Genomic DNA, 14,731 nt, shown 5'->3' with positions numbered 1-14,731 from the left:
CGCCCTCTACTCCGAGTTCCGGCCCTGGGACCCTAATGGCAGCAGCTGTTGGCAACTGACCCTTCACTGCCAGAATTGCTACATTTCCCTGGGCCACTTCCCCACAGCTCCCCTGCTTCTCTCTTAACACCTTCTTCACCTTTACCTTAAGGCTCTCTTCCCAGTGGCTTAAGGGTGTCTTCATTACCTAGGCCTTCAACCGCATTTCCTCTCCTCTGGCTCCCTGGATCTCCTTGGCCTGACTGGTGTGAACCCTTCTATAGTATCAGAGGGGCCTTAATTAGAGTCAGGTATTCACATTAGCCTAACAGCTTCAACTGACTCTTTGCAGGCTAATTGGAGTCATGTGTCCACTCTAGCCTGGAGCAGCCCCTGCTCTGGTCAGTCAGGGAACAGAAAACTGCTTATCCAATGGCCACTATATCTGCCTTCTACTACTCTGCTGTACCCGACTGGCCTGGGTCACAGCAACCGAAATTCTGGCATTCTCCTAACTTTTGAGTGCTTGCTTTGCAACAAAATACAATTATTTTAATATAGAGAGTTTATTTCCTGTTTTTTAAAGGGAAATTGTAAAAACAAATTCTATTATGTACAGGTTTGAATCCTGAACCTCTGGTAATGGAGCACAGCTTGAGCTAAAGGACTAACTACATTAGCTGGCAGGAAAAGATTGTTATCCTGAGTGGGGAGAGAACAGGCCACATGCTGGGGCTGAAGGATGGCTGAGGGGAGACCATTCTGGCTTTCTCTCTCTCCCCTCTCCCTGAGGAAGTACACGAAGCTCCTTTTCCATGTACTGCCCGCATGTTGTGGGGATAGACCACCAGGGCCCTGTGCAGGGTCGAGGGACGGAAGTTTTCAGCTGGGAAGGAGCCTGACCCAGCTCGCTCTTTCCCTCATTCCAAAGAGACTATCTGCTGTCAAGATTCCAAGCGCAGCGTGTGCTGCTCCTGCAGCAGCAGCATGATCCCTGCCTTAGTAACTGACCACAAAAGTTCTAATCTATCATGGCATGCTTTTAACATTTTGCAGACAATGCATGGGACAAAAGAGAAATTGTGATTTTCTAAATTTTATCTCTCTGTAAAACTTGTGTCTAATTTCATGGGACCAAAAAAAAAAAAAAAGTGGGGTGGGGGGGCACTTCTCTGGCCTATAAGCCTAACTTCAATACCAGACAAATTAGTTGAAACTATAGTAAATAACAGAATTATCAGACACATAGATACCCAATATGTTCGGGAAGAATGAACACGGCTTCCGTAAAGGGAAGTCATGCCTCACCAATCTATTAGAAATCTTGGAGGGTGTCAACAAGAACGTGGACATGGTTGATCCAGTCAATACCGTGTACTTGGACTTTCAAAAAAACCTTTGATGATGTCCCTCACCAAACGCTTGAAAGAAAACTAAGCAGTCATGGGATAAGAAGGAAGGTCCTCTCATGGATCAGTAACTGGTTAAAAGACTGGAAACAAAGAATAGAAATAGTTAGTTAGTTTTCACAACAGAGAAAGGTAAATAGCAGTGTCCCCCAAGGATCTATAGTGGGACCTATGCTAGTCAACATATTCATAAATTAGCTGAAAAAGGGAGTGAACAGTGAGGTGGCAAAATTACTCACAAAAGTTAAGTCCAAAGCTGACTGCGGACAGTTACAAAGGGATCTCTCACTAAATTGGGTGACTGAGCAAGAAAATGGCAGATGAAATACAATGCTGATAAGTGCAAAGTAATGCACATTGGAAAAAATAATCTCAATTTTACATACAAAATGATGGGGTCTACATTAGCTGTTACCACTTAAGAAAGAAATTGTGGCTAGCTCTCTGAAAACTTCCACTCAATGTAAGGCAGCAGTCAAAAAAGGTAACAGAATATTAGGCACCATTAGGAAAGGGATAGATAATAAGGCAGTAAATATTATAATGCCATTATATAAATCCATGATATGCCAGCACCTTGAATACTGCATGCAATTCTGGTTGCGGCATCTAAAAAAAAAATACATATATTAGAATTGGAAAAGGTAAAAAAAAAAAGGCAACAAAAATTATTAGGGGTCGGATCAGCCTCCATATGAGGAGAGATTAAAAAATGGGACTGTTAAACTTCGAGAAGAGACGATGGGGGTCACATGGTACCCAGGAGGAAAATAACTGCCAAGTCTGGAATCTCCTCATTCCCCACATATCAAATTCGCCTCTAATAATAACTTTCCTAGCAAACTGGCAATAAGGTTCTGTCATAGAAATTTAAATTAATCCCCTGGATAAACTTCAAACTGCTGAATATAGATTCCAATGAAAAAATGAGAGGCAACAAAAGCCCTAAGCCTGAATCACCTAAGCAGATGAAAGGGGAGACCCGAAGGCCACAGCAGAACCTAGCCCAGGATACTGCAGCACTGAAAGAAATATTCACAAGCCAACTGGACTCAATCTCAAATGATATTGGTGACCTCTCTATATGATGTGAAATCCCAAATGGCTCACTTAGAAAATGAGCTAAAAAAGACTGCCATTGAAGCTAGTGCATTTAAAGCAACTGTCTCTTTAAAATTAAAACCAAACTGGAAGAAAAACAGGATGACTACAAAAAAAGACTTTGAAGGAACCTTCATCTATTGGCATTGCTTAGGGTCTAAAAGAGAAGGATATTACCAGCTTTCTTCAGAACCTAGTCCCCAACATATTTAAATTGGACCCTCAACTGCCCCATTAGATATTGAAAGGGCCTACTGAATGCCTGGTACTAAAAGACAGGAGTCTGTTTCAATGAAAACCTTTGAAAGAATAGCAGACAGCTGATAACAAAATGTTTTGTAAAAATCTACTGGAAAGTCATCCATCCAAGGGGCATTGCTGGAATTCATATTTTTAATAGCCTGTTCGATCTCATATGTTGAGAAAGTTTTGTCCATAAATAACACTTGTTCAGAAGATAGGGTATTAAAAGGCGGGCCTTCAGTGAAATGATCAAATTTATTAGTCAGATTGGATATCTGATTTATATAAAGCTTGACAGAATTGCCTAAATATTATTTATATCTATTAGTTCAAGGATGGGACTCCCATCTTCTTGTAATAAGTAAGATATATTATTGTTGGCTAGTTCCATTTTAAGTCTTCTGGAAAGTAGTTTACCTACTTTATCTCCCCATTCATAATCTCTTTGTTTAACCCTACTGGGTATTAATTCAAGTTGGCCGAGTAAGCATTCATTATATTTATATTTGGCGTTGATTAGATTTGACCTACGAGGTTTTTGTTATTTGGGTCAGTCTTGTGCACTCTCTCCAACTCATCTATTTTCTTGGCCAGAGTCTAGTAACTTGAGTCTCTCTCTCTCTCCCCTTTTGGAAGGCATACTTTATGCACTGACCCCTTATAGTAGCTTTCAGAGCATCCCAAAAGATGGCATCTGAGGTATGTGAGTGATCATTTCCTTGTATGAAATTAGAGTTGACTGACATGCAATGAAATTTTGCATTGTTTAGTAGCTTTCACCTAGAACAGTGGTTCTCAGCCTGTTTCTTTCTGAGCACCCCCCACAACATGCTATAAAAACTCCACAGTCTACCTGTGCCACAACAACTGATTTTCTGCATATAAAATCCACGGCTGGCATTATGAGGTAGGGGCTTCAGCTTTCTGCCCTGGGCCCCTGCGAGTCTAATGCTGGCCCTGCGTGGCAGAGCCCCTGAAACCTCCTCACCGCCTCCCAAGGCCCCTGTTGAGAACCACTGACCTAGAAGACGTTAATAAGGTGTAATCAGTGTCTATAGTAAGTAGAATTGGAGCATGATCTGAAATTAATATAGTATCAATAGTTGCTTCTAGGCATGCTGGAATCAGTTCTAAACGCACAAGAAAAAAGTCAATTCTGGCGAAAGATGAATGTACCGTAGAGAAATATTTACAGTCATGGTCCTTGGGGTGTCTCAGACTCCATATATCTTTTAAAACAATTCATTCATTAATAAGGAGGGTTGGCCTGTTGTGCTCTGAGAGCTGAGTCTCATGTAATTGGATTTGTACAGATGTCTATCTAGTGTAGTATTGCAATCGTTTCCCTGTTCGTGTAGGTAAGCAGCCACTACCAGGAAGGCTTTGGAGAATACTTGGAGGGACTGTAGACAGTCCAAAGGCTAGTACTTGTATTGGTAATGATCAGTCCCCATGATGAATCTGAGGAACCGTCTGTGAGCAGGGTGTAGGATGTGAAAATAGACGTCTTGGAGGTCAAGGACTAAGAACCAGTCCCTCTGTTCCAGTGCTGGGATAACGGTTGATAGCGTAACCATCTTGTAGCATTGTAGTTTGATGAACTTGTTGAAGTTTTATTGGTCTCGGATCGGTCTCCACCTGCCAGATTTCTTTTGGGTCAGAAAATAATGGGAATAAAAACCCTTCCATCTGTGTTGGGATGGGACTGATTCTCTGGCTCCCAGCTGCAGAAGGTGCTTTATTTATTCTCATAGAAGGTTTTCATGAGAAGGGTCCCTGAAGAGGGACAGGGAGGAAGTTAGGTGGATGGGATCAATAGGAATGGGATGAAATATCCTTTGTTCATGATTTCTAGGACCTATTTCTCCAAAGTGATATGCTGCCAGGATGGACAGAAAGGGGCTGCGCAGTCGTCAAACTGGTGGGTTGATGAAGATGGTTGCAGTGACCGGAACAGGGGCAGACTTCTCAGGGCCTTGAACAAACCTTCAAAATTGTTTGGATGTGGGTGTGTGAAAGGTAGCCCCTTGAGGCATCAATTGTCTGAGCTTCATATGGAGCCTGTGTTGTCTTCATTGTGGGTCGTATTGTCGATGAGGAGTGAAAGGTGGAGGTAGGGACCTTGGGACAGGTTGGTATTTCCCCAGACATCTCTTTGGTGCTGGCGTATATACGCTGAGAGAGCAGAGAGTTGTTGAGAGTCCTTTAGGGAATGTAGGGAGAGTTGGTTTAATCTCCTCCAGATCTTTTTCCTGTTCTTCTACTGGTAGTGAATCAGCCTCTGGTGGTCAGGAGACAGAAGAGGATGGTGAGCGCGGATGTCTCCAGCTCTGTTCTTTGGAAGACTTTGGAAAATGTGCTCTGTATATAGCCCAGTATGGCCCGATGAAGGGATTGGTGCGTGGGGTTGCATCCATGGGGATCCATACCAGGGCCCTGATTCGGTCCCAGTTTCCAAGCAGCAAGGACATGCAGAGAATGCTTTTTGGGTACATCCCAAATATAAGGATGGGACAGAGTATTCCTCATCCTCTTCCTCACTGGGGAAGGGTGAGTAGTGCTGGAGAAGAGACGTGAGATGGAGAGCTCGTGTCGGAGTAGCAGCAACTCAGGCATGTCAGATACCATCAGATCTTTTGGGTAACTGAACTCCTGTGGAGGAGAGAGAAACATCATCGCCACTGGCAGTTGTGTCGGTGCTGGGGTGAGGGGGACTGCATTCCCTGGAACAGCCAGCAGATCAAATAGGTTTACTCGGCGCCGAAGGCTAATCCAGTCCTGAGGGTCTCCTCGGTGCCAGTGTTCACATCAGTGCCGATGGCTTGCTTAGTGCTGTGAATTTGCTCGGTGCCGCTACAGATGTCGTACCAATAGAGATGTCAGTGTCGAAGCGCCTGAACTTGATTTGGCTGGGGCAGTCGGTACAGTTTTTGAATGTCCCGCACTGTGCTCCTCTGTGTCAAGAGACAGTGCAATCGCCTTTGGGCCTGCTCATTTAGGGTCCTTAGACCTCTCCTTAGCTCCGGTACCAGAGGTACTCAGACGGTCACAGAAGCTATGTCTCACCCCTGAAAATGTTGAGGGTATTGAATTCACAGTGGATGGTGTTCTGCCAGACTGTTCCTTCGAGGGCAAGGTGGTGGCCCGTTTCTTCCTGTCTGCATGGGAAACAGGATTTTCTCTTGGAATGATGCAGCGAGTGAGGGTCAGTTGATGATCTAGCTACGCATGAGCACCACGTGGGCAAAGTATCTGGACTTGGGTCCGAGGCTGGCCTCAAGGACCTCTCCGGGTTGGAAGGGCAGGAAGCAGAAAAATGTATTCTAAGCTAAGAACTAACGGGGAGGGAAGTACGAGGAATTTTTTTTTTTTTTTTTTTTTTTAAGGGGAAGAGGACATTTAAAGGAAAGGAGTAACTATTCAGGTAAACAGGTCAGGGTACTATCTTAGGGCTCAGAGGATAGACAGGGTCTGCTCCGGATTCTGTCCCAGACCAAAGATGGTTAAGAAGGAACCAAGGGCAGTTGGACCACTCAGCCTATAGATGCCACTCATGGCACAAGACAAGGAGGAGCACATGTGTAGTCTAATGGGCACTGCTACCAAAGATCACCGATCCTAGTTGCAGGGGGTGCTGCCGCACCTATAGTGGAGCACCTGTATGGATGTTACTCAAAGAAGAATTTATAGGTGACTTAATCCTTAGCAATACCCTCTCAATCTCAGTCAAAGAAAAATGGGGAGAAAAAAAACTTAACCTTAGTATCTCAATAGAAACCTGGGAGGATATCTGGCTTACTGTGAAAGATACTTCAAGTTCTTCATCCTTGCAATTCTTCCAGAACAAGATATTAAACAGGTACTACTGGACTTTAGAACATTTGCTTAAGGCTACATTGGCAACACACAGCAAATGCTAGAGATGCAAATAGCCACATGCCAACGTTCTGTATATCCTCTATATCTATCAAAAACGTATGTGTTCTGGAACACCTTATTCTGTGCTGTCTCGAAAACTTAAGTGTCGCTATCTTTCCTTCTCCAAACTTATGTGTTTTATGGGTGCCAGATAAATCGGTATTACCAGTTAACATTAAGAAATAGATTGCAGTACTATTTTAGCAGCCAAAAGAGTTACTTTGAGAAAACAGAAATCTGCAATTCGTCCCTCATACACAGACTGGCTTAGTGAGCTCTCTACAATTGCATTAATGGAAAAAATGACCACTTGGAAAAAATACAAGTAGGGCCCTACCAAACTCATGGTCCATTTTGTCAATTTCACAGTCATAGGATTTTAAACATTGTAAATTTAATGATTTCAACTATTTTAATCTGAAATTTCATGGTATTGTAATTGTAGGGGTCCTGACAGGAGCTGGGGGGGATGAGGGGGGTCGCAAGGTTATTGTAGGGAGGGTTTGCGGTACTGCTACCCATACATCTATGCTGCTGCTGGCAGTGGTGCTGCTTTCAGAGCTGGGCAGCTGGAGGGGGACAGCTGCTGGCTGGGAGCCCAACTCTGAAGGCAGAACCACCAGCAGCAGCAGCGCAGAAGTAAGGATGGCATGGTATGGTATTGCTACCCTTACTTCTGCGCTGCTGCCTGCAGAGCTGGGCCCTCAGTCAGCTGTCACCACCCTCTGGCCACCCAGCTCCGAAAGCTGCAGCGCAGAATTAAGGGTGGCATGGTATGGTATTGCCACTCTTACTTCTGCACTGCTCCTGGGGGGCACTGCCTTCAGACCTGGGTGCTAGGCCAACAGCCACCACTCTCTGGCCACCCAGCTCTGAAGGCAGCGCAGAAGTGAAGGTGGCAATACCGTACCTCCCCTGCAACTCCCTTTTGGGTCAGGACCCCCAATTTGAGAAACACTGTCCCCAAGAAATCTGTATAGTAGAGGGTAAAAGCACAGAAAAGACCCAATTTCATGGGGGGAGACCAGATTTCACGGTCTGTGACGCGTTTTTCATGGTTGTGAATTTGGTAGGGCCCTAAATATGAGGATGTCAAATCACACATGAAACTATTACATACTTTTGCAATTTAGTACATATTAATGCCCAATAAACATAGGTTATACTCTCACTCATTTATCTATTTAGTCACCAATAACTGATGCCCTGCATGACCTCTATGGGTTCAGGATTTGTTTGTATTTTTTCCCTAGGTTTTGCAAATAATGAACATTGAATTTGTTATTTCCATTTCATGCATGTATTTATATGTTTTGTTTCATTATGTGTTTGTACTTTACATAAATACTATAAAATAAAGCTTCCAAAAAAAGAAAAGAGATGACTAAGAGGGCATATGACAGAGGTCTAAGAAATCATGAATAGTATAGAGAAACTGAAGAGGGAAGTATTATTTACCCTTCATATAACACAAGAATTAGGGGTCTCACAACGAAATTAATAGGCAACAGGTTTAAAACAAACAAAAGGAAGTATTTCTTCACACAACAGTCAACCTGTGGAACTCACTGCCCTGGGATGCTGTAAAGGCTAAAAGTACAAGTAGGTTAAAAAAAGAATAAGATAAATTCATGAAGGTCATTCATCAATGGCTAATAGGGATGCAACCCCCTGCTCCTGATGTCGCTAAACCTCCAACTGCAGAAACCTGGGACTGGATGACAGGGGATGGATCACTCCACACTTGCCCTGTTCTGTTCATTCCTTCTGACACATCTGGCATTGGCCACTGTCAGAAGACAGGATACTGGCTAGATGGACCATTGGTCTGACCCATTATGTTCTCATGTACTTCAGTATTCAAGGAGAACAGTTTTAATGATCATAAGCTCCACTTTGGCTGCACACACCCTACAGTCAGAGTTACCTCCTTTAAAACTTAGCTGGGAGTATCCCACATCACTCTAATTAACTGACCACACTCTAGTGTTTATGTCCTGTATAATTTTTGTTTGTTCTACTGGACTAACCCTTATATATTTTCAGGGTGATTTTTTTTTTTTTTTTTTTGGTAAATACCACATTTATTTGTTCCTTTTTGTTTGGTTTAATTGCCATTTGTTAGCTGGACATAGTGACCTCAAGTAGTATCCCTGCAGTATACCACAGTTCACTTTGGAAACACAACAGTTAAATAAAGAAACTTAAAGCACTCCATAAATCTTCAGTAACTCCAGCAGGAAGCAATTTTAAATTATTACAGCTTTTCCAATTGATGAAAGCACTTAAATCTTGAAGTGATGGTGTTTCTGTGTGCGTTTAGCAAACGGTGATTTTTTTAAAAAAAGGTATTTATACATGCTCTTCACTTCAGAAGTTATCAGCTCTTCAACCCTGCCTAGCGCAGAGCAATTGGAAAGCATTGAAGCGTTTCAGATCTGCACATGCTACTTAGTCTACTGAAGAGAAGAGTTATAAACTTCAGCATTACACGCTGTGCGTCTAAAATACCAGAGTTCCAGTGTGTTTACTTCATTAAAACTATCTGTACTAAAATACAGTAGAAGGATCTTCGCTATATTACTCTCAAATCTTCCTTTTCAAATGTCAAACTACTTAACTACAATTTATAGTTTTCTCTGTTCTCTGAATAATCCTAATTATCTACATTTCTAGCATTTATACCTTTTATAATAATTATTTTTTGGCATTCATTTAGCACATTGCATGTTCAAAGCATTGTATAGATTTTAACATTATATTTTGTGAGCTATGTGTATCAAAATATATTTCTGTATCATGTTCTGTCCGAAGATCTCAAAGTAGTTAACAAACAATAATTAAGCTTCACAACATCTCTATGGTGTTGTATTCTCACCATTTCATAAATGTAGAAACTGAGGCATGGATAAAAGTCTGCTGCAGAGCTGGGAATAGAAGTCATAGCACTCAACTCCCATCCCTATATTTGAGTCAGAAGACCATGCTTCAGTTACTCAGGACAAAATGGTATCTCTTTCTGTGCTTTCAAAAATCTCTATTTCACAGTGAACAACAAGAGAATGTCTGTAATGAGTGCGGGACAAATACTGAGAAAAGTTATTTACAAACATTTCAGGAATTCTAATCACATTTAAATTTGACCACACTCAAGACTTCTTGAACATTTATATAAGCACTTTTTGTTCACTTGTATTCATGTAAATGCAATGGTTCGTGTAAAAATATGCTTGCTCCTGCAAGAACACGTATTTGTACTAGAAGTGTGTGCCTTAACATCTTTTACTGGTGGGACTGGGTATGAATATAGTAGAGAAAGAGCAAGGACAGAAAATGATTTATTTTAAAAACAGACAAATGCATCATCCGATCAGAGAACTCAAATACCGTATGACCTAGATGACCAAAAACAAAGCTCAAAGAGATACTGAATATTCAAAACAATACTCACAGTTTACGAACATTACACAAGAATATTTGAACAATTGTGAATAACCAACAAATCTGAAAGAGGCATGACATGCTCACAGACAATTTCCAAACAGATAAAAGGGTTAATTCAAACAACAAATTGTTTGCTGTGAATAGTTCTACTGTTATTTATTACTATTTTTTGTGATAACCCCTAGCAGCCCCAATCTATGACTAATCTGTAAGGAATGTGAGCTCTAGTTTTGTGTTTTTTTCAACAAGAAATTTTCACAGGATTTTGCCATTATATTTCAATGTAAATATCTAGTGTTTTTAATCCCTTGTGGAATTAATCTGTTTTTCATTTATGAAGAATCATATTTCTGGTTTATCACTTTTACCACTTCACCCCCTTCTCTGAATCCCTCCACTGGGCTCCCTCTTTCCCACTGCGCAAGCCCAGACTACTTGTCTCCACTTTTAAGGTTGTACACTGACTATCCCCACTCTATGAACCTTTATGTTCTAGTCAGCTGGTGAGCCCTGCCTTTGCTCTGCCAACATTATCAGTCCATCTGTCAACTTTTCCAGCGTATACTTTTATGCTTTCTGCCATGCAACCTATTATGTATGGGAGGAGCTCCCTCTTAAAAAAAAAAAAAAAAATCAAAAAACCAGAGTCCCTACAATATCTTCTCTTAAAAAACACCTGTGCTGTGATTCCTTTAAAACACAAAAGAACAGTTAGGCAGTTGGTAGGCTATGATCACTGCTAATATAGTGAACATATTGTTACCTTGTGCTCCCCTGCCCGTTTGCCATATCCACCTCTTCCCTTTCATCGTATAGTTAGATTGCAAGTTCTTTAGGGCAGGCACCATCTATTTATTGTATTCATAGATTCCAAGGTCAGAAGGGACAACTGTAATCATCTAGTTTGACTTCTTGTATGACACAGGCCACAGAACTTCCCAAAAATAATTACTGTTTGAAGTGGAGAAGGTTTTTTAAAAAAATCCCAATCTTGATTTAAAACTCAGAAAATGCAGAAATTAATCCATCCAAGATGAGCAACACAGGATTAAAGAAACTATAAGTTTCAGAAGGTGAATAGCTTTTATTTTTTCCTTTTACATTTTCTCCCCCATAGGAACTGCAATAGTGGATAAGACCAATGGCCTTGTAGTAACCTGGCCAGCAAAAGAGGCATCAGTGTAAGGAACAAGACTTTGCAACAAGCAGCTATGGAATACCCTGCTTACCAGGAAAGTTTCTTCCTAACCATCACTACTTAGAGGCTGGTTTATGCCCTAAAGCATAAAAGTTTATATTCCATCCAAAACTTGTTTTTAAATCCTTACTCTAATTCTAGATGTACTTGTTATCCACATAAACATCCAATCTGTTTGTGAAGTCTTCTAAACTCTTGGCCTCCATGAGATCATGTGACAATGCGTTCCTCCAAGCTAATAGTGCACGCTGCGAAAATGTATTTTCTTTCATCAGTTTTACATTTTCTGCCTTTCATTTCAGTTTCATTTAACATTCCTTTGTTCTTATATTATGAGAATGGATTAACAGATTTGCCTAATCTATCGTCTCTATTCCATTCAGTATTTTGTATACCTTTATTGTGTTCCCTCTTACTTGTCTCTTCTCTAAAGCCCAGATTCAGGAAAGCATCCCTATTCATCAAGCATATAAGCACATGCTTAAATCCAATTAAAGTCTAGGGAACTTAAGCATATGTTTAAATTTAAAGTTCATGCTTTCTTGAATAAGGATATACTTAAGCATATACTTAGTGCATACCTGACTTGGGACCTCAGGTATCAGACCCAATCTTTTCAATCACTCTTCACATGGAAGTTTTTCTATGCCTCTAATAATGTTGTTACCCATTTTTGAGCCACTTCTGTTTCTGCCACAGTGGATAAAAAATCAATTATTTATTTTAAAACAATTAAAGCAGATTATTTTATTGAAATAGGATTTTTTAATTTAAATTCAATTAAATAACCTTATTTAAAATTAAATCTGAAATTAACAACCTATGTTAAGCCCTTTACTTACTACAATGTATTTAAATAATTTAAATTAAATACAAAAATAATATTAAGCAGTACATGTTTGCTGTCAAGTTTTAAAGAAAATCAAACCACCGACCACATGGAAATCACTGGCTAAGCACCTGGAACTTAAGTTTGTTGAAGTGCTGAACCAGTTTTTGACAGCAAGACCCTTCTCTGCTGGTGCAGAGAGAATATTTTCTTCATTTCAGTTAATTTAACTAGTTCAGTTAAATGACCAGTTCATTCAAACTGAATACACCAGTTGGAAGTTAAAAAAACAAAACAAAACAAAAAACAAACAAAAAAACACAGGAAGGCTTGTTTTCCTCTTCCAATCTATGAATAAAAACTAGGTGAAAGAGGGTAAATTCCACTAGTTCTAAAAACTTGAAGGACATGATAATCAGAAACAATCAGTTCAATTTACTAATTACAGGCAATACCTTCTTTGTTTAATAAATTAGTTAGTTTTAAATGCAAAACATGTTTTAATAAACTTTTTGATAAAAAATGTCTTTGGTATCTAGCATATTTAAGGTAGTTCTATTTAATAATTTTTAAAAGCTGTTTTTGTGCACTATTAAATTTGAATTTCCAATAAAAAATAAATGAATACTCTAGTAAACAGGAAATGCATCATTCACCATTTTCTAACATAAAAATATAAAAATTAAGAATCTGATTAAATATAAGGTAAACTATATAACTGCTTAAAAACGTGTACAGATGTAGTGCATCCTCCTGGTTAGCAGAAAGAAGCATCAAATTTAGTGTAAAGGCTATATTTAGTTGCCAATCAACATACTTTAATAGTTACCATCCAATGAAATCAACCTCTCTCTAGGAAAATAACTAAAAAGTACAAATGTAAGACTCAATTATACTCTATGATTTAAATCAAGGCTTCCTGCTTGCTGATTTAAATCATTATTAAGATTGGTGATCTAACACACTGTCAAAGCAATCCACCCCCGTTTCTGCTCTCTCTTGTGTGAAATAAGGTGACTAGAGCTAATCACAGTACTCCAGCTAAGGGTATACCACTGATTTATACAATGGCATTGCAATATGTTCTGTCCATCCTATACCTTAGGCATTCCAAAATATTATTTTAATGTAATGTAGTCAAAAAGACATTTATAATATATTTATCCTAAATCTGAAACCCATTTCCCACTTTCTAGGGCACTTCATTCCAACAACACAATCTTAAAGCACCAGTGGACATACAGTTCTTTAACCCAGAGCCATTTATAAATGAATATCTGAGACCCTCTTTAAAAAATATACTATAAAAACACCTCACCAATGTCAGTCTGAGTGGAATTACGTAAAAAATTATATTTTCATTAATAAGAACTTTGTGAGAAAGGGTCTCCGATATAATAACCATATCTTTTGTTAAACAGCTGAAGGCCTTCTGCAAGCAGACTTGAAAGCCTAAAGAGAAAAACCAGAACTACTAGATATAAATGTATATTTGATTTTTTTTAAACTTTAGTATTTCAGAATATTTAAAATATTACTTATCATTACATCCTAGTAAACATGCAGTCATGATCTATACTTTGGAAGAGAGAAAACAAAAGTATTATTCAAATTTCTAAAATGTCCTAACAATCAGAAGCATTCATTTGATACCCCTACTGGGGTGAATTTCCCCATTTATGTGCATCTTTCGTACAACAGAATAGAGAAAGACATCGGCTACAACAACACTGCAAACAACAACAGATTTTAAATCGACAGTACCATTTTAAAGTTGATTGTTCAGCCTTAGATTTTGAGACTTACTGGCTTTTGGGCACTTGAACTCTGGCTTAGAGTTGTACTCCTGCTTATCCTGTGTATTTGTGTGTATATGTGACAGGTGCCATTTTAACAGACACCAGGGATTAAACCAGGGACCTCTAGAGCTAAAAGCATGAGTTTCTACAGCTTCAGCTTAAATAGCCTTTAGCTGAGGGCTGTAACAGACACTCATCCTCTGTGAACCAGGCACAGAGGGGAACACAACACCCACCTAGCAATGGGTGACATATTCCCCCTCTTCCCTATGCATTTATACAGTTTTTATTACAGTCTTTTAAAAACACCTGATATTATCTTACCTTCAGGTCACTTCCTGGCAGAGTGCCTATGCCATCCTTCCAGTCCATAACACTAAATACATCAAACTCTTGGCCACTTGCACTTGAGGCAGATTCATTCATGATGCATGCACTGGAAAAAATAAATGAGAAAACATTTTCAGATAAAACCTAACTCCAAGTTGATGTTTCATTCATGGACATTTCTTCAAGCTCACTTTACACAATGAATATCAAATTGTCCTTCCACTCACATCCAGAACACACATAACTTGCTTTATCAAGGTACAGAAAATATGAGCTAATGCCACAAAAGTAAGGTGCCTATCTTTTGGAATCCTTTTAAAAAAAAACACTAGCAGTCCATCCGCCATTCATTAATGGGGATAGGCTGGATAGAAGATAAATCAGAAAATTCAAATTGCACACAGGCTTACATGAGAAAATCATATTTTTATACATGGAGGAAGCAAGAAACAAATACAAATATATATGTTAAGTACTGATT

General features: G+C 39.7%; 1 protein-coding gene across 1 annotated transcript in view; it reads right to left on the bottom strand.

Moving 5' to 3' along the window:
* L3MBTL3 (L3MBTL histone methyl-lysine binding protein 3) overlaps positions 1-14,346 on the bottom strand; it is a 137,569-nt gene extending 123,223 nt beyond the window's left edge. Inside the window, exon 1 of the mRNA XM_077811739.1 lies at positions 14,245-14,346. Coding sequence (XP_077667865.1) covers positions 14,245-14,346 — 102 coding nt within the window. The remainder of the gene's footprint in view (positions 1-14,244) is intronic.
* Between the last annotated feature and the right edge of the window lie 385 nt (positions 14,347-14,731).

The sequence above is a fragment of the Eretmochelys imbricata genome, chromosome 3 (assembly GCF_965152235.1).
Source record: "Eretmochelys imbricata isolate rEreImb1 chromosome 3, rEreImb1.hap1, whole genome shotgun sequence".
Taxonomy (NCBI): domain Eukaryota; kingdom Metazoa; phylum Chordata; order Testudines; family Cheloniidae; genus Eretmochelys; species Eretmochelys imbricata.
This window is presented reverse-complemented; position numbering and strand designations above follow the sequence as displayed.